The sequence below is a fragment of the Melopsittacus undulatus genome, chromosome Z (assembly GCF_012275295.1).
Source record: "Melopsittacus undulatus isolate bMelUnd1 chromosome Z, bMelUnd1.mat.Z, whole genome shotgun sequence".
NCBI lineage: Eukaryota > Metazoa > Chordata > Aves > Psittaciformes > Psittaculidae > Melopsittacus > Melopsittacus undulatus.
The window spans coordinates 66946276-66967656 of NC_047557.1; the positions used below are offsets into that span (position 1 = coordinate 66946276).

Genomic DNA, 21381 nt, shown 5'->3' on the forward strand with positions numbered 1-21381 from the left:
TTCCTTCTGGTCGGGATGCAACACTGCTGAGCTTGTAGCAGGTGATCCATGAATATTAACCAAGAGTCTTGGCCCCCCTTGCTCTCTAGGGCTATATCCCATGGAACCTTGCTAAGCAGGTTCCTGAAGAGGCCAAAGTCTGCTCTCTTGAAGTACAGGGTAGTGAGCTTACTGCATGCTCTTCTCATTGTCTTGAGGACCTCAAATTCAACCATCTCATGATCACTGCATCCAAGACTTCCCTGGAGAGTCACATTTCCAACGAGCCCTTCCCTGTTGGTGAGCACGAGGTCAAGCAGGGCACCTCTCCTCTTTAGCTCCTTTATTGCTTGCAGAAGGAAGTTGTCTTCCACACAATCGAGAAACCTCCTGGACTGCTTGTGCTGGGCCGTACCGTCGCCCCAACAGATGTCAGGGTGATTGAAGTCCCCCATGAGAGCAAGGGCCTGTGAGCGTGAGGCTTTTCCTATTTGTCTGTAGAGTTCTTCATCCACAGGTTCCTCTTGATCAGGCGGTCTGTAACATATCCCCACAGTAATGTGTCCCGTCACCGATTTCCCCTTAACCCTGACCCACAAACTTTCTGTTAACTGATCACCTGTCCCCAGATATAGTTCCATACTCTCCAGCCTATCCCTAACATAAAGGGCAACTCCCCCTCCCCTCCTACCGGGCCTGTCTTTTCTAAAAAGCCTTTAACCATCCATTCCAACACTCCACTCAAAGGAGCCATCCCACCATGTTTCGGTGATGCCTATTATATCATAGCCCCATAGATGTGCCCACATCTCTAGTTCTTCTTGTTTTTTCACCATGATACGGGCATTTGTATAGAGGCATCTGATCCGAGCTCCAAATGAAGCCGGCTCAGTGGCTGGAGTGGCTAGAATGTTACTACATTGCTCAGAGTATTTATTATAGGTGCTGGCAACTGACTGGGTGTGTTGGGATGGAATGATGCTCCCCTCCCCCAACACAACTAGTTTAAAGCATCCTTGACAAGCCTGGCAAGCCTCCAGCAAAGCCACTCTTCCCTTTCTTTATCAGAGCAGTTCCACCAGCCGCCAGTAGGCCTGGCCTACAAATGTGGGCCCCATGTCCAAGACACCCAAACCCTTGACTATGACACCACCCTTTTAACCATTTATTAACCTGTCCAATCCTCCTTGCCTTTGGAAGGTCCTCCCCTGTGTCTTGGAGAATTGTCGAAAAGACTATCTGAGCTCCAGAACCCCTGACCACCTCTCCCAGAGCTCTGTAGTCCTTCTTTATACTCCTCAGGCTACTACTATCTATATCCTTAGCACCCACATGTATCACTAGAAGCGGGTAATAGTCCGTGGGACTTACTAGAGCAGGCAGCCTCTGCGCAACATCCCTGATCCGTGCCCCAGGTAGGCAACACACCTCCCTTGCGACTGGGTCAGGCCGACAGATGAGTGCTTCTGTCCCTTTCAAGGCAGAGTTCCCTACTACTACAACCCGCCGCTTTTTCCTGGTGGCACCAGTAGAGATCTTGTGTACCAGTGCACCAGCCGGCTGTTTCTGGTGCAAGTGCATTTCCTCATCAGCCCCCTGCAGGACAGCAAAGCAGTTCTGGGTGGGTACAGCAGATTTAGGAGGAAGCCCCTTGCTTTTAATTGCTCTCTTCCTCCTTTCGTTGTTTTTTTTTTTGTTACTAATTCCCAGCTTCCCTGATCAACAGCCCCTTCTCTCCTCCATGAGTTAGAGGGGAATCTTGAGGCCCCTGTGCTGTTTGGTCCTGGAGCAAGCAGTCCTGCTTCCTCTCAGCTTCCCTGACATCTTGAAGCTTACTGACAGCATCCCGTAGCTCAGCCACCTGCTGGAGGAGGACCTCCATCAGGGAGCAGCGAGCGCAGCCCTGCCCATTCTGCACCTTTCCCTCACAAGACCAGTGCAGACACTCTCTACACTCCAAGCTCTGCACCGCAACCTCCCCACTTACCGGCTCTGTCTGGGTGCCTACGCTGGCCACCACCGGGGCAGCCAGGGCAGAGCGCCCAGACCAGACCCTGGTCGTAGGGCGAGTGCTCACCATCCCGCTCACCTGCCCGCTCAAACTGCTGCACAAACTGCCTCGACCTGCTCTGTTTGCCCGCTCTGTTCGCCACGCTCCCTGGGTAGATTTTTAAGCACTCACAGTTGGTGCCACTCCTCCTGTCTCCGCCCCCAGTGAGTCACCTCCTCGCAGTAGCTGAGCTCTTGGGCAAGTCCTGTCAAGGACTTGAGGCTCCCTCCTCAGTGGCTCTTGTCACTCTGTGGTGAGGCTTCTGGACGCTGATCTCCCCCGGCTCCGCTCCAGTGCCACAGGCGTCCTTTCTCAAGCCACCCCCCTCAGCAAGTCATCATCTAGTTCCAACCCCTCTGCCATGGGCAGGGACACCTTACACTGAACCATGTCACCCAAGGCTCTGTCCAGCCTGGCCTTGAGTGCCACCAGGGATGGAACATTCACAACTTCCTTGGGCAACCCATTCCAGTGCCTTACCACCCTTACAGCTGTAGACTAGCAGAAGTCTCATGTAATCCTCACTGTGACTGATTTCCAGAATTCTATTCAGAATACTATTTCTTTTAATTTATATTTAGAATCAAATAGTTGGTCTTCATTTTCTTCCCTGGGTAAATTAGCTGAATGTCTGGCAACTTCCGTTGGTGATAATGTACATGACCAGTGCTCTAGGAAATCACTGAAACAGTACTCTTAAGCCCTGTTGCAGAAGTTGTGATGCTTAAAGAATAAACTCTTAACTCCACATGAGGCTTTGATGGTTATAATGCAACATGCAATATTTGCTTCCATACGTAAGAAACTGTATTAAAGCAGTTTTCACATGTTTGAGCAGTGCACTTTATTACTGAGAACTTCTTGCTGCTTGTTTCAGTATGGTGCCTTTTAGAGGTATGGACTCCAGAGCAGGCTGACTTGTGGGCGTTTCAAGTGGACTTTAATAATGAAGAAAACATGTTGATATTGTAAGCAACCATATAAAAAAGGTTTTATGTACAATTTCTTAAATTGAAATGAATGTGCCAGCTCTGGAGTTGTATGTTTATAAAAGCAAGACCTGGTCCGTAGCTTCCCTAGCAGTGTCCATGTATTCCTCCCCCACAAGGACAAGGACCTGTGAGCATATATATCTATAGAGGGCTACATCCACACAGTCCTTCTGATCGGGCAGCCTGTAGCAGACCTCCACAGTAATGTCCTCCATTGCAGTTCTCCCTTTGGCCCTGACCCACAAGCTCTCTGTTGACTCATCACTCATCCCAGGCAGAGTTCCACACTTTCCAGCTTATCATTGACATAAATAGTTACACTCCTTCCTCTTCTGTGTGGCCTGTCTTTCCTAAAGACTCTGTCACCTTCCATTCCAGCACTCCAGTCACAGGAGCCATCTCGCCATGTTTCTGTGATTCCAACAATGTCATATCCCCATAGATGTGCACATCTCTAATTCAAATTATACTTAATAATATATTGTATGGAGTCAAGATATTTTAGTACAGGTTTCATTATTCTTCAAAAATTAAAGCCTTTACTTTCAGAAGTTGATACATACTATTTTCTACTTGAATAGATTCTAACATTAGGACTTTAATTTTCTTTCCCCCCCCCCTTTTTTTTTACTAAAAAATTCTGAGTGATTTACTTTTCATCATTTATTTTGAGGTTAGAGCTTTAGTTTTATTTCTAATGGTCTGGAGCTGAGGCACGGTTTGTGCACAATAACAGCAAGTCATGCATCTAAGTTTCTTCTAACAGTGGGAAACATGGCAATAAAATGAAATACAGCAATGGAGAAAATAAGAATGTTAGCTGAAGGGATTCTTGCATTTTTTCCATATTTTGCTTCTTTTTCCATGTAACTCTTCTGTAGATTCTGTCCTTTTGGGGATTTGTGTCTGTAGTCCTGAGAAAATAAATCCTATTGTGTGTGTATGCGCACACATGTATATATGCAGAAATATGGAAATATTTTTTATTCTTCTAGATACAGGTATAAAAGGATAAAAAGTCATGACCTAATAACCATGTGCACAACCTTGCTTACTGCACTAATGTAATGAGCATCACTGATTTAATAAATAATATAACATGATACACTAATGCATATGGATATGCCACTCTACTACTACAGGCAGTAAAACACCAAGAGCTAAAAGTATGAATATTCTCCAGTGCTTGTGATTGGTTTGTACTGGTTTTCTGGCAGAAACAGAGTTCTTATCCAACCTAAAGGGGGCCTACAAGGAATGTGGAGAAGGAGTTCTTACAGGGACATGTAGTGATAACACAAGCGGGAGAGGCTTTTAGCTTAAAGATCAGACATTTTGATTAGATATTAGGAAGAAGTTCTTCCCTGTGAGGGTGGTCTTACATTGGCACAGGTTGCCCAGAGAAGCTGTGGTTGCCACATCCCTGGCAGTGTTCAAGGCCTGGCTTGGATAGGATCTGGAGCAACTTGGTCTAGTGGAGGGTGTCCCTGCCCATGGCAAGAGGTTGGAACTGGGTGAGCTTTAAGGCTCCTTTCAACCCAAACCATTGTATGATTCTGAGATACTAGGATTCTATAAAACCCGAATTTCTGGGAACAGTGTTATTCAGTGTTATTGTAGAAACAAAAGTGTACAAGGTCTTGTGAAGTTTGTTTAAAAAGGCAAAATGTCTGTTACAGGAGATGCTATGGAAACAAACAGATTCAAACAAAATAGAGAGTTTTACAATTAAGCATCATGCACAGTATGTGCTGCTCATAAGTTAGTGTTACTGTAGAGGGATTTTTGGAATTACTACAACAGATGACTGGTTGCTAGTCAGAAACTAGTGAATATGACTTCTAGGAGTAAAGTTTTGTATGTACTGGCCGTTGGCATTTTTCATACAATACTGTGACATCATTCCAAACTCTTCTTTCTGGTCACTGATACTTTCAAGTTTCTGCATTAGTCTGTTGAGGTGTTTTTGTGGCAGCACATTTACAGGATTTTTTTACTTTCTGATCATCTCGTCCCTTCATCCTACTGCTTTCAGTCTTCTCTTGCACAGAGAGATATCAAGGCAGTCTACAGTAATCTTGTGTCTCATGTCTGTTAAATTTCAGACACAGTTCAATGTCACACTATTTTAGTTCCCTATAAGAGCCACAGCTATAAGGTAAAATGTTTGCAGCAGTTGCATAGAAATAATGTGCTGCAGCAGAGATGCCTGCCATTGGTTTTAGTAGTGTATAGCACTGCTCTATCATAGTGTACCACTTACATGCTTTATAGTTGATAGTTGCTGCAAACTCTGAACTAGTGTGCCAGAACTAATAATCAGCACAGCCAAGAGAGCACAAGGGTGAATTCTGCCATGTGCCTGCCTTATGAACTGCCACTGTCTGTTGCCAGGTGTAAGCCTAAGAAAAATTAAAATATTTATTTGAAGTGAGATAGCATGGTACTGAGAACCACTGCTTTTCACAGAAATGGAGGATGCTGTGGCAATGCCCAAGACACTAGAAGAGCTTTGCCTAAAGACAGAAAAGGAAGTGACTGTCACATTTTATAACCAAAATGGTGTTGTATATGCTGCTATCATGGTTGTAGGAATTATGGAACATAACAAACAACAAGGTGTGCTGTTATGGCTCCTGAATATTCCACAGTTGCATTTGAAGAAGAAATAGTTGTAAAAATGAAACATATAGATAGGGATCATTTCTCTAAACACCAGAATTTTTTAAAATCAGGCAGTGCATAAGTACAACCACAAAAGTTCCTTCAAAAAAATGTGAAGTCATAGTGTCAGTGAGTATACCAGGCAGAAAAAAAATATTGAATTTACAGATAAAAACCCTGTAGGCGTGATAAAATCAAAGTAACAGGCCCTGAAAAGGCCTATTTCTAGGAAGGAAAAAAAAAAAAAAACCCAACAAAAAAGAAAATCCGTATTATGTGAGCATGTGGTGTCTTAAAGTGATGTTCTTCGGAAAAGAAGAGGTCTTTGAATAAAAAGCTTCAGATAGGTAGGGGAGGGTTTTTTGTCACATGGGAGGTAATTCCTTATTTCAGTTAATGTGGTTATGGTGTTTAAGCCACTTTGTGAGGAAAAATGGGCATATTGAAAGGACATTCCTTGAACAATATCAGTGCAGTGGTTCTGGAACAGGCACTTCCTGGGTTAATTTTTTTTTTTCACTGAGTCACTAATTATTGAGATAATTTTTGTTTCATTTTGCTTTCTTTTAGATAACTGTAGTGACTTGAATTCAGAACTGCAAAGAGTGCTGACAGGTCTGGAAAATGTTGTCTGCGGGAGGAAGAAAAGCAGCTGCAGTTTATCGGTAGCAGAGGTGGATAGACATATTGAACAGCTCACTACCGCCAGCGAACATTGTGATTTAGCCATTAAGGTAATGGTAACATTAGGCTCTAAATGCAGCATGTACTTTGCCTGAAACATCCTATCGCATTCTGTTGTAATAGCACTTTACTTCCAAAGGTGTCGAAGTAAAGTACTTCACAGAAATCAACTCCAGCTCACTGTGTGTTGGGTAAGCAGTAGCGCACCTGTTTTACACTGAATTCTCCAAGGCCCAGAGAAGCTAGTAGTAAAAATTCAGTAACAAATGAGAAATCTATTTGTCTTACACTCATTTCAGTGAAACAGGGACACTCAGCATTTAATATATCTTCTGAAGGTTATGGAGTAAATAAGTTGTGACTTGCCCAAGGTCACAGGTCACACAGCTACTCACTGACAGGTAACTGAAAGCACAGTATGTAATACTTGCTGAAATTTGAAGATAAAAAGACTCAAACTGTAAACTTAAACTGTGGCTTGACTGTCTTAAAAATATGAAGCTAGTGTTTAACACAAAGCATGCCTGTTATATTAATTCTAATGAGACATGCCAGACACAGGAACAATAATTCAACTGATTGTATGTCTTGGTTTTATTGGATATGTAAACAGAACAAGAGGAATGCCCGATAGCATATATAATGAAGGGGTTGTAATTCAGAACCTGAAACCAAGAGAACTGAAAAGTATCTTACTACATACATGGAATGAGATGACCAAGTGTTTTGTGTCAGTGAATCATTCATATAAAAACAAATACAGTGCCAAGTTTGCTGTTAAAGTGGGGTGGTCTGTGACCAATCTGGATGGCTTAGACACTTTTGTATACTACTGGGAAAGGTCCCCTCTCTTCCTGGTGGTGCCTGAAGTGTATAAAGGTCTATAAAGAAGTAAATGTTGAGTTGTAGTTTGAAGACTGTGGGTATATTTGAGAGCAACAGACAGACTGACTTCTGGTTTTCTTGGGAACAGTCCTAAAGTAGTTTGTTTGAAAGTCTTAAAGGATTAGGATCAATACTTTTAAATGTTACTCAATATATATGATGCTTTAAGAGTAAGTATCCTTAGAAGGCAATATTCACCAAGAGAAAGATTGGATCCTCGAAAACAGATAGAGGCTGGTCTGTGTAAGGTCCACAGAGGTGAAACAAAAACTTGCACAGGAGGTTAGCTTCAACAAAATGTCAAAGTAGTTGCCATAAGCTTAATTCTCAAGATTTTTATTTTAACCCCATTTATTTGCTGTTGCTTCAAATTAACTACAGTTGAATTTTTATAAGTAACTGTCAGCAACTTTTTCCTGGTCCAAAATGCAGGTGTTTTATTTTCATGTGATCTCTACATGGATAGCCATTTCTGCGGAAGACTTTTCCTCACTGCCTATGCTGTAGAGCCTGGGATTGTTTGTGTTTGACAAGTGATAGCATGCTAAGGTTATTAACCTTTCAGTAAGATAGGAATCTCTTCAACATGGTCCCATTATATGCTAGAGAAATGTGTCATCAATATGTTTAATATAGCGAAACTTACATGTAAAGCTCCTCTGCAAAGTTCCACCCATGGCTCCTTTCCTGCTTTCTCAGACAGAGAACTTGGAGACTTAAAATGGGTGGAATCATGAAAAGAAATCTGAAATATTCTGTCTTTTGCTTTGACTGTTGGCTTTTTTCTTCCCTGGTGGACTAATGTTTTTACTACATTGCATTGCAATTCGATCCTGTGATCCATGAAATTATACCTGAATTTATCTGCTGTGCAGCAGCAGGCTGGATAAAACTGCTCTGTGATACTGCTTTAGAAAAAAATAAAAACCCTGGTAGTTTACATATGTATATCCATATATAGTATTGATGTTTTATTTACCATGGAGGATGGTAGTGTTGGTTGTCAGATGGAAGAATTGTGGTAATATTTTAGTGAGCAAAAGGCTATTGGTCATGTCAAAATGAAAGAACATAGCCACATGCAGAAAGATCCCTCAGCTTTGTTAAGGACTACAGCACAGCCCTTAGTATGACTGTCACATGCATGCTGATGCTGTCACTGCCTGAACTTTGTACTTGTATGGGCAGATGGTAGCAGTGGAGTCTGGAGAAACAGCAGCAGTTTGTCTGAAGATAGCTCTGTTATAAGCCCCTGTTACTGCTACTTCATTACAGTCTTTCAGTGTTGCTTCAGGCTTATTATCCCCAGTAGTGCTCTGAGGAGAAGAGTCTTTGGGAAAGGAGGGGTTACAAAAATAGCAACACTAGGAGCACGGGAATAAGGTAGAAGGAGGCAGCAACAGAACTTGGCATTAGAGGGGTGAGGAAACAGCAGGAAAGAAAGAGTTTGAATGAAGATGGGAGAGAACACAATAATGAAGAGTCACTGTTTGAAAGAACGCTGTCATCATCAAGAAAGAATGCTGCTGTTATAGAGGTTCTCTTCAGACTGTCAGATTAACCACTCTGTGCTTATTGAGAACTTAAAATCATCTTCATGTAGTATTGAAATAACTTACCTTGTCATATTTTCAGACATATAGGTCCAAGTGAAACTGATACAAGACATCGCTCTTTTAGAAAAGTTTAAGCTTACTGCCTAATGTGTAAGCGGAATTACAGTGTCAATACTCTGTCAATAGAAATTTATATTTTTGACTCTAAACATACTGCAGTTTTATTGAAGAGAGACTTGAAATATGATTTTAAAGGATGAAGTGAGCCTGATTACAAACATTTTGTCCCTGCTCCTTCCATAGAGGCATCTTGAACTAGCTGTTAAAATAGTTTTTTTCCTTTTGTATGAGTGTCTTTTCTTCCTCACTAAAGATTTTTGCTGTAGCCAAAATCTGTTTTTCAAGATTAATGTATTGGTATTGATAACAATAAATAACCAAGTTTTCATTATAATGGACAAATAATAAAATTTCACTGATATGTCAGTGTCAGTGCTGAAAACACTTGGAAGATTTCTCGCAGAAAAAAGATCAGAGTTGTATTTGCAACTTGGTTTGTTATTTGCAGCTGTACTCTAGCTGTTTCTTTTAGTCCCTCCAAAATTAAGGACATAAACTTCAGTTAGTAATTTTTGTTACATATAAAATTTAAGTCCTTTTCAATGTCCTCTACAACTAAATAAACTACTTTTTTATCTTGGTACATGAGTTATTTATTTTCCATATTAAACTTAAAAATATAGGCTTTAGCTATAGTTTGTTCTTGGATTATTCAAGGAAATGAAACTTTCTAGAATGCTAGCTGCATCATATATACATTTAGTTTCCATGTGTCTTCCTATTATTTTAATGCAGATGGCTTTTGGAGAGATTCAGAGCTATAAGCAATGTTTACAGGATTTTTGATTGCGATTGTTGTTTCATAAGTGAAAAAATTGAACATGAGGACAGCATACACTGCATAGGAGGATCAGAACTGCATGTAGTTATCTGATGCACTGAGTGTTAGACATTGTTTCAAGATCTTGAATGACCAGTCTGATGGTAACTTAGGCATGTCAGTATTGCCTTATTGATGGGGCTGTGTGTGTCTAGTTTATTTTTACCCAGTGGAAGTTGCTAAATATTCTTTGTGCTGAATGGCTGCTACAAGGCACAGTTCTGAGCAAGGGAATAGAGCAGAAAATGCTGAATAGCATTATCTGTCCCAGAGAAACCTAGCCTTTTGTAGGCACTAGAAGGGCTGTAACATCTTCTGTATAACATAAGCCCAGCTGAGGCCAGTGTTATTTTATCCCTCTGTCACCTCTAGGAAAGAACGTGCTTAGCAACATGGGAAAGGAGACTCCTCTTTTTTTACTATCCCACTCTTTCCTCTTTTGTGGAGCTGGTTTAGAACTAAGAAAGACTCCACGCTATGCACATTTACAGGCTGCTACTTTCTGCATATCATTCAGGCAGGAAACAAGCAGCACAGTGCTTACCCATGACAAGGTGTCATTAATTTTTTTTAAAGTGTTCTGAGATAAAACTACCAGGATTGCTGTCACCCTTGGGTGACATGTTTTACTTGATCATAAAATGTATGCTGGTCAGTATGAAATATTTTGATTAAATGGCCAAACTATCAAAATAAGCAACATTTTTTTTTTATTACTTGAGAAACGAAAGAAGCAAACTAATGGTGTTGTGGGGCTAGGTAGGTACATAAAAATGTATATATAGTTGCCTTTTACACTCATGTCCTTTGTACCATTGGTCTTGTTCAGTCTTTTTCTCTGCTTCTTTCTGGTTTTTGATGACTGTATTTTTGCAGACTGTGGAAGAGATTGAGTGTGTACTGGGAGGTGATCTTTATCCAAATCTGTCTGAAGAGAGATCTCAATGGGAAAAGGAGCTAGCTGGCCTGCGGGAAGAGAACGAGAGCCTCACAGCCATGCTGTGTAGCAAAGAGGAGGAGCTGAACAGGACCAAGGCCACCATGAATGCTATTCGTGAAGAAAGGGACAGACTGCGTAGAAGGGTAAGGCTGGCTGCATTGATCATGCTTCTTGTTCTTCCTAACCTGTATGATTTTGTCACCACAACAAGCTTCTCTTTAATATTGTGTCCTGCATTGACTGTAGGGCTTTTTGTTTTTAAAGCTGAGCCATACAAATTAAAGAACTGGAACAAACCTGAATATAATTGAAAAAGAGTGTCTGATGAACAGCCAAAGTGTACAACAACCTGATGTCAGAAATTACAAGTTACCAAAAAACCTGATACTCATCTCCAAGGAAGCGTATGTAACTTGGCTATAGATAAACCAGATGTTCATTTAGTGATTTTTCCTGAGAGGCATTTTTTTTCCTGTAATTAACAGATATTTCGTTGGTTTTGATGGGAATGCAATTTGTGATTAGGAGAAAGAAAAAGAGCAGGACTCCTGTCAGAGGGTAATCATTCTCAGAACTGAACAATGAAATAATCCCAGACATGTCCTGCTTACCTGTCTACATTCTGTAGTGCTGCAAGGTCAGATAAAGCCTTTGTGCTTTGTGTGGAGTCCAGAGTAAAATAACCTGGAAAATGATATACAGAGGATGAGAGTTCCAAAAGAACATGACCTCGGGCTCAATTACTTTTAAAATTTGTTAACTGGTCCCTGTTGAATCTGCAGAGTTTTGGCTAGATAGGAAATAATTTTGTTTTTAGAACAAGCAGTTTCAAGTTTATCTGGGTGACAATTTAGGCGACTGTATTTTGGTAAAATTACAGTAAGTGTTGCTCTTTACCTGTTGGCAGCAGATCAACCTTTTTGACAAACACAGTTTCTATAACAATGTAGTTCCCTAGTGACTGTATGATTTTAGCATGAATCTTGTTGTGTGAGAATTACAATCTTCAGATACAGAGTCACAAATTACTTTTGAAAAACTGTCTAGACTCTCCTTAAGAAAAGGTGCGTGTGATGATGGAAGAATAGTAATGTGCAGTCAGATAAAAACAGGACCATTTCAACTTTTCCTTTGTAAAATTTATTTTTGTGATATACCCTAAGTGTAAGATGTCTTCAGTCCTGAAGTTTCTGGACTGGTTTTATACTGAAGCTTCTTTTTAAACAGAGGCAGTACTACCCCTTGAACTATAGAAGTAGCATTTATGCACCCAGTGAATTATTGCAGGTTGCAGGATAGGGATGGGAGAAGAAGGGGTAAGTGAGCAGAGAACAGAAGTATTTGCTTCTGAAATTTGCTTACACAAAATGCAGATATTGACATTATCAGATGATACAGATAAGTATTGGGGTATCAAATCAAAAATAGATAGCCTTGAGGATAGAATTAATAGAGAAAGACTTAAAGTGTGAGAAGTACATGGCAGGGGGACTGGAACTAAATGATCTTAACGTCATTTCCAACCTGAACTATTCTATGATTCTGTGAAGTATAGAATACAGGTTAAGGTGCTTAAAAGATTGGTAACAAGCATTTATGCTGACAGCCAGGAACTCCTCAGAAAAAAAAAAATCCAAAACAGAAAAAGGGAAACAATTGGTGTTTGTACCCTCAGGGATCAGCAGTGGTGGGGCTGTTGATGCATGGTGGCATATTCAATCCTAGGTTGTACCAAATATGTTATTTCCAGTAGAGATTGGAAAGACTGTATAAAGAGTGGTGAGATCTGGTCTGAAATGTTCTTACTGCTTACACTTGAAAAAGTTCTGCTTAAATTGGCAAAAAAAATGTAGAAGATGCTCAGAGGAATGGGTAGCTTACTTTGAGAAGTGAATTAAAGAGATTATTTGCTTCAAGCTGCAAAGCAAAATCTGAGTTTGATTTCTCTTTCCAAGTACTCGAGAAAGGAGGTAAGAATAAAAACTAATGGCTACTCAAACACTGGGACAAAACTGGAGCAAGAAGAGGTTAATGTAAACCACTTGTGGCTGTATTGGGCCAGAAATTAGAATATGAGGTATCTAACAGACAAGAGGACTGTGGTTCTGAAGAAACAGTAAGGAATACGGCTACTACTTCACATATAGAGCTTTAAAATATTAAAGTTATATGTAATGAACTACATATACAATTTATGTATATATTTATATATATATATAATTCATGTATAAACATAAAGAGTTATAGGTAAAGTTTATATAATGAAATGAAATACTGTGCAGGGATAACCATTAAAACCAGGATTGTTACATTAGGATTGTATCCAAAGGAAAGCAAAAAAGTGAACTTTTCATTGGTTCAGTTAATACAGCTGCCTTAATTCTAGAGATAGCAATAGTATCTCTGCTCAAAACTATCATGTTTTGTCTGGCTGACAGCAGTAGCAGAGGGTTGGGTTAGATGATGAGGAAGATGCTCTTCAGTTCTGCTTGACTTGTGAGAATGAAGACCTTGGGCCCACTGTAGGAGAGGATCTGGTTTGAGACCATCTTAAAAACCTGAACGTACACAAGTCCATGGGACCTGATGAAATCCATCTGCGGGTCCTGAAGGAGCTGGCAAATGAAGTTGCTAAGCCGCTGTCCATCATATTTAAAAAATCATGGCAGACAGGTGAAGTTCCCGACGACTGGAAAAAGGGAAATATAACCCCCGCTTTCAAGAAGGGAGAAATGGATGACCCGGGGAATTACAGACCAGTCAGTCTCACCTCTGTGCCTGGCAAAATCTTGGAGCACATTCTCCTGGAAGGCATGCTAAGGCACATGGAAAGCAACAAGGTGGTTGGTGACAGCCAGCATGGCTTTACTAGGGGAAAATCCTGCCTGACCAATTTGGTGGCCTTCTATGATGGGGCTACTGAAATGATGGACATGGGTGGAGCAGTTGACGTCATCTACCTGGATTTGTGCAAAGCGTTCGACACTGCCCCACATGACATCCTTGTCTCTAAATTGGAGTGTCATCAATTTGATAGGTGGATCACTCGGTGGATAAAGAACTGGCTGGATGGTCGCACTCAAAGAGTTGTGGTCAACGGTTCAATGTCTAGGTGGAGACCAGTAAGGAGTGGTGTCCCTCAGGGATCGGTGTTGTTCAACAACTTTGTCGGTGACATGGACAGTGGGATTGAGTGCACCCTCAGCAAGTTTGCCAATGACATCAAGCTATGTGGTTCAGTTGATACACTGGAGGGAAGGAATGCCATTCAGAGGGACTTTGACATGCTTGTGAGGTGGGCTGATGCCAACCTCATGAAGTTTAACCATGCCAAGTGCAAGGTCCTACACCTGGGTCAGAGCAATCCTAGGCACAGCTACGAGTTGGGCAAAGAAGAAATTCAGAGCAGCCCTGTGGAGAAGGCCTTGGGGGTGTTGGTTGATGAGAATATGAACATGAGGCAGCTTCAGTGTGTGCTTACAGCCCAGAAAGCCAACCATATTCTGAGCTGCATCAAAAGGAGCATGACCAGCAGGTCAAAGGAGGTGATCCTGCCCCTCTGCCCTAGTGAGACCTCACTTGGAGTATTGTGTGCAGTTCTGGTGTCCTCAACATAAAAAGGACATGGAACTCTTGGAACAAGTCCAGAGGAGGGCCACGAGGATGATCAGGGAACTGGAGCACCTCCTGTATGAAGACAGGCTGAGAAAGTTGGGGCTGTTGAGCCTGGAGAAGAGAAGGCTGTGTGGAGACCTCATAGCAGCCTTCCAGTATCTGAAGGGGTCCTATAGGGATGCTGGTGAGGGATTCTTTGTTAGGGACTGTAGTGACAGGACAAGGGGTAATGGGGTGAAACTTAAACAGCAGAGGTTTAGATTGAATATAAGGAAGAAATTCTTTACTGTGAGGGTGGTGAGGTACTGGAATGGGTTGCCCAGGGAGGTAGTGAATGCTCCATCCCTGGCAGTGTTCAAGACCAGGTTGGATGAAGCCTTGGGTGACATGGTTTAGTGTGAGGTGTTCCTGCCCATGGCAGGGGGGTTGAAACTAGATGATCTTGAGGTCCTTTCCAATCTTAACTATTCTATGATTCTATGACTTGGTCAGTCCCTTTGGTGGAGCCCCACAAATACTGGCTTTATTATTGAATATTTCACAATTTCTTTACCGTAGGCAGGGCCTAGGCTAAAATCATGCTGATCTACTAGTTGCTGATCTGTTGGATATGTTACTGGATCTGTTATCAGGGGTGCTGCATGTGTTCTTAATGTATCTCTGTTATGGAAGCATCTCTGGTGGAAACAGAATTCAGGTCATCAACTTGTTTATCATCTAAGTGGCTACAGCAGTTACGGGTGGTAGTGGCAGCAGGATATTACTGACCCAGTGTTCAGTAGAGTCTGCAGAGTCTGCTCTGTAGAGACTATGAGCTGTGTTTTGTAAACAGGAAGCCAATTTAAATGTTCATTCTTCTTTAATTACAGGAATTCTTCTTGGACAGATTGGATGGGTGTCTTACCTGGTAGACAAAGGGTTAATTTTGGACTGGCACAGAGCGTAGCAAAATCAAGCAGCCTCTATATTCAGGCACAGCTGGCAGGTGGTGTTTTGGTTAGTTGGTTAGGGGTTTTTTCCCCCTATGATAGTTTTCATTTAGTTTGCACATATAGAGGACTTTCTTGAAATATGGATTTTAATGTCATCCTGAACTTGCAGAACAACCAGTTTATTACCCCCACCAGAGAAGTTTGTTCGTGGGATATGACCCGGCAAGCAACACTATGTAATTATTTCACTGGAAACCATATTTGCATTTTTGGTGTAACTCTGCGTCCATAGTTGCAACAAAATAAATGTTTGACCTATCATATATTTTCTGTATGCCACCTGAACTCAAAGTTACTTCAGATTATTTCCCTAGAGAGTGGGAAGGAGTGCCAAGTAAAATCTCATTACTGTTCTTCTCAAATTAAATTGGGTAAGGTGAGTAAGGTTGAAGTTGACCAGATCAATAGGTCTGTTACTTTAGACAATCTGTAATCAAATAGAGTGCTTTCAATACATTTTTCTCAGGCTCGTTGGAAATGTAATTAAATTAGGTATTTGTTGTGCTCAGTTAACAGAGTGAGCTGCTTTCTAGAAGAGTAGCTAAGAGACGACATACATATGGAGTTTGTTCTCATGGGTCAAAGTAAATGAGGTAATCTCTTATTTCTGTAGGGTGCCTGTAGTGTAGCAGCTAATTTCATAACACAGCGGTTTATTTTACCTCTGTATTAAAAATCAGATCTATTTAAAGTCTGAGCTAGTCAGTGTCTTAGAAAATGCTTATGTATAGCTGACCATAATCCTGGATCTAGTAATACAGTTAAGGTGCTGTGAAACTTCTGTACTAGGTAATGGGATTATTATTACATGAGAATAAGGTTGTAATCAAGTTTACAATTGTTATTTGTGGAAACAGGCTTAAATAGTAGTAGAAAAAGTAATGTGGCATCCTTACACAAAATCTCTTGTATCCACCAGGGGAGTCAGGTGAGCAGCACTGGTACAGCATATAAACTCCATTGTGAGTACAAAGTTGCAGGTTTTTAATTACTGGCCATGAAATTTACCACATGATTAGTCCCAGGCAGCCTGCTGGCATGAGAAGCAGTAGGTGTGGCAGCGTTCAGGCTTCCCTGAGGTTGTTCTGAAGAACTAACCCTAGAGTGAAAAGGCAGTTCCAGGTCTGAAAGTCTGTCAAGTCTGTTCTCTGCTCTATATCAACTTGTTCAGTTAATCGGATGCTTTTAGTTGTGAAAATCAATCTGTATGTTCTCCAAACTCATCCGAATTCAGCAAACTGACGAGAACAAAACCAGACTTAGTATTTTAGGTATCTTCAATTTAAGAGCTGCATGAAAACTAATCTGCAGAGGAGTATAGAAGTCCCATCTTTAATGTGTGATCCCTCCAGCTGCCCAGATTGTCCCCACTCTGAGAAACTTTATTTTAGTACAAGGACTCTCCCAAAATACCTTGTTCTTGCAAGAAGTTCAAACCTACCCAGACCACAGCAGCAGACAGATCCGTTTTCCTTGCAGGCATTCTTGAGCCCAAACTGTTCTTGGGTAACACAAAGCTGGCACAAGCTGCTCATTATCCTTGTTTGGCACCATGCGTTGGGATCAAAAGGTATTGTTCCATATTGCTAGAGAAGGCTGATATGTTATGTTATGGGCCTTTGGAGATTACTGTGAGCTTGCAATTCAAACTGATCCTTGTACTGTTCTGTCTCCTTGTCTCTTGGTGCACACCAGAAGCCTGAGGTAGCAGCTAAAATCTATTTCCATTCTCTGCATCCTTGCATATGCAGTGGTATCTCCCCTTAGCTGGTAACAAACTAGAGCTTTGCTTCTGCTTCCAAGCTTGTATGCAAATACCTAGTGATTAATCTGAAATTAAATGAGAAAAAGCCTGAGATACACTTACTGTCCTCACTTGTGTTTTGTTTCTGTTCTCTGCTACTTCAGCTGTGGTCAGAGCTACGGAATCCACCCTTATCTCCCATGTTATGTCCGTCCATGTCTAGATTTTTGCTGCTTTGCATCCTTTATAGAGATGCAGCACCCAGCTTTTCTTTCTGCACAGAGGGACTTCTGTCTGAAAGGTGTCAGAAGCACAGGAATCTTTGCTTACTAAGAGACTATTATCACTGTAACCTCTCTTGCCAGTTAAGAAAGCCGTATGTATAAACTGTAGTAGCATACCTGTTCTCCCATAGCTTGTTGTGTCTTTCTCTGTTCCTCAAAATAATTGTTTGAACTGCAGATTGATTTTCAGATCTGCACTCCTAGTCACAGCTAAGCTCTTACATATTTCTTGAATTTAAGAAATGCAGAGAAGATGTCTAAGCTCATTCAGCTCCAGAGAATTCCTTGAGGAGATGGCACTTATAAGTACCAGGAAAGGCTTCTTTACCGTACTGCCATCGACCACAACAGACAAACTGTAAAAAAACAGACTTTGTTAGCTCTGGTGCTAAGAGTTTAAGAGGGTCTGAAAGCTACCTGGCTGAAAATAACAATGGCTGGGCTTGATGGAAAGGTAAACAGTTCTTTAGGCTGGGAAGGGCCCTCACGAGTCAGAGCCACTTGAAGTGACACAGGTTATTTCATTTTCCATCTTCCCTTCTGTCCTGGTTTTGGCAGGAATAGAGTTGTTTTTCTTCTTAGTAGCTGGTGCATTGCGGTGTTTTGGCTTTAGTCTGAAAACAATGCTGTTAACATACTGGTGCTCAGTAGCACTTGCCTGATCGAGGACTTTTCAATCTGTCATGCTCTGCCAGGAGGAGGGGCACAAGAAACCAGGAGGAAGCAGAGACAGGACACCTGACCCGATATTCCATACTACAGCACGTCATGCCCAGTATGGAATGGGTGGAGTTACCCAGAGGGGCGGATTGCTGCTCAGGTCAGGCTGGGTATTGGTTGGTGGGTGCTGAGCATAACTGTGTGCATCACTGCTGCTTATTGGGGTTTTTCTTCCCTTTTTAGTTTTATATTCTCTCCCCTTGTTACTTCTGTTATCAGTAGTAGTAATAGTAGTAGTAGTAGTAGTGTTATACTTCGGTTACCAGACTATTCTTATCTCAGCCCATGGGGTTTACATTCTTTAGATTCTCCTTCCCATCCCCAGGAAGGGGGGAGAGGTGAGTGAGCGGCTGCATGGTGCTGAGTTACCAGCTGGGCTTAAACCATGACACCATCCATGCAGTACGCATGGATAGATTAGAAAGTGGGAGAGGTCTGTTCACTTCATGTGATTTGTTGTACTTCATCTTCCTCCACAATATAACAAGGAAAAAAACTGAAGTGGTAAAAATGTTAACTGCTTGAAGGGTTCAAAGATGCTGCATGATGGAACAGGCCACAGGTAGGGTAGAAAGAAAAGAATCACAACCATGTCCCTTTGTGAAACTGGTTTGCGACCAGAAGCAATTGTCCTTTGAACATGGAAATCAGTGACAAAACAGGCAGTCTTTATCTGTGGGTTTATTTTGTTGTTTGTTTTTTTCAAATTTAGGATATGTTTACAAATCATGTAGTCGTGAGTATGCATGTGTAAAATACAAACAGTACAATTATTTTTCTTAGATTTATGATTGTAGATAATATTTTATCAGATTATTTTCTGAAGCGCACTATGTATTTCTGGAGACAAGTTTGTAATGCCTACTAATGACTTATGAAATCTTTCAGAAATCCAGTCTTACTGTAATATATTTTCTTGTACTCTTGCTTTTTATTTAGTTCTTAAGGTATTATGGCACAAAGAATTATTTTCTCTATTTCCTAATCCAGTTCTCAGCATTCAGAGGAAAAAATGGTAAACGATTAGTTCATATTACTAAACATCAAATAGTAATTAAATAGAAGTTCCAGTTATTTAAGTTTATATTAATAATTTGAGAACATCTGTAAATCAGGTGAAAACATCTGTTTGATATGTAGGCTATCTGTTGCTCTCAGGTCTAATGGTTCTGTTGCCTTGTGTCTCATTTAATGCCGCGGCTTCTGCTTTTTCCAAGGTTCCAGCACTATTCTACTTCTGTAATTCTTTGGATTTCCTCCAGCTGTTTAAAAAACCTTTGCTCTTTCCTTTTTTAAATTGTGGTATTCACAGATTCTTCCCTGAATTTATCATTTTTTCCTCTGGTTTTTTTTTGGGTTTTTTTTTTTTTTGTGGGGGGGGTTGTTTGGTTGGGTTTTTTTTTCCTGATCATATAATTAGATCTGCCAGTCAGCCACTTTCCATTCCAATTGAGAGTTTTAGGACGCTCAGGCAATTTTTATATCCTAATATGATGCAAGAGCTGAAGAAATCTGTCTTTAAATCCTTCCTTGTTATTCCTCCCCAACACACAAATCTATACTTTCGTGTCTTTCAGTGGAGCTTTTTTTGGTTTTGTTTCATTGTTTGTCTCACCTATCAGATTTTTCAATTTTGTCATCCATTTCCTCTAAGGACTGACCTTTCTCTCTCTCCCAAGTGTTTATTGTCCCTCATGTGCATTACTGCAGTTACTTTCATTGTACTAATAAATGTTACCTTCAGATTAATTTATATTGGTAATGACACTTAAAATGAGTAGCAACATTGAGCACGGGTGGTCAGGTATTTTTAATCATACTTTTTAACTAGTCCTTTCAAAACTCATGCATTCAAGAATCCAGAGAAAAAACTGGGTTTTTGGAATTTGTTTTTTTCTTTCTTGATTCTTTTTCTTTGGTCTTCCTTATTTTTCCAGTAAAATAACTACTAGTGTGGAAAAGTACTTTTTGAGGAGATTGTGCATTACTGCTCTATTTACAGTGGAGGATTTGATGACCAGAAATAGTTACCCAAGCTGCCTCTGGGCAGTCTGGTGAGTGGGCAATCCAGTGGTGAAGCTCTGGCTTAGTGAATGTGTGAATTGTGAAATAGGTGATTTTATAGGTCACATGAATTTGTGACCTATATCCTGCTCAGAATCACCAACCAGTACTCATCATTGGTAAAGTTAGTGCAGCCATTTATAGCAATTAATCCAGCGTGTAATTTCTCAAATGAAGGTGTGAATCAGTGAATACATCAAGAAGCATTAATAAGTAGACAGTGTATATAAGCTGTGGTTGCTTCTATGATACAGTTTGAAAGCAGCCATTTACGTAGGTTGATAACTGTGCTGTGCTTTGAGTTTTCTTTTGTAAATGCTTTCCTGAGGAAAGATTTGCCTGGCTACAGTCTTAGCTGTGCTCATTTTTCTTTCTGTTGCTAATGTTGTTTTACAGATCCTTAAGAATAATTGGCTTTGTAATCATGGACAATAGTGTGCAGTAATAAAGCAAACACTACAAGGAAACTTATCTGCATTAAAGTTTTATATAATGTTATCCTTACATAACGTGGTTTTAAGCTTTGGAGTTAACAAATGCTTAGCATTTGAAGTGACTTTAATGCTCCGGTTGCCTTAAATTTGGACTGTTACTTGCTTTTGTACTGAAATCTTCCAGAACTAGATTGTGGGGATAGAATAATATTTTAGCAATTTTTAAGTCAGATTTTGAGGCAGGGATTTGATTTTTATGGAGAATACATCCCTAGTGGTTTTCCTGTTTGTTTGCTTTTAAACAATGCCTCATTGCACTGGACCTTTGGTAAAATTTCACTGATTCCGTCTTGTAGATGGACTGTTACAACAAAATCTGCACAGAGACTTGACTATTAAACACTCCATATTCGGGAAGTTTCCTCTTCAGGTGGCTTTCTCCCTCTTCTCTCATCTGACACTCTTCCTTTGAGATTCTGTGGGAAAAATGAGCTCTGTCACTTTACTCTGTGGCATAATTGTTTTCTCTTAGGCAGGCCATTTAGTCTTTGTCTGTTCCAGGATAAATACTATAATCTTTAACTCAGCTATAGTTTGGCTCCTGCAGATTTTTTTACCCTTTAGTCCTGAGAATCTTTTGGTGTCAATGCTACAAGTATCCAATGTGTTTTGAGGACTGCGCAGTGTTTGCAGTGTATGTTTACAGAGCAGTTCTGCAGATGATTAGGTACTTTGGTGGAGTTTTCGTGTCTGTACATTACTCAGTATTTGGTAGCTTTACTTAACTGTAGGTTTGAAAGCACAATTAATATTTTAATTTCTTTGACCTTTATGTCAA

General features: G+C 40.7%; 1 protein-coding gene across 6 annotated transcripts in view; it reads left to right on the forward strand.

Annotated features, from left to right (window-relative positions):
- The window catches only part of MCC (MCC regulator of WNT signaling pathway), a 202095-nt gene that overhangs the window by 143741 nt on the left and 36973 nt on the right, over positions 1-21381 (forward strand). For all 6 annotated transcript variants that reach the window (XM_005142071.3, XM_034072965.1, XM_034072966.1 and 3 more), the window contains 2 exons: positions 6256-6419; positions 10627-10833. In XM_005142071.3, coding sequence (XP_005142128.1) covers positions 6256-6419; positions 10627-10833 — 371 coding nt within the window. The remainder of the gene's footprint in view (positions 1-6255; positions 6420-10626; positions 10834-21381) is intronic.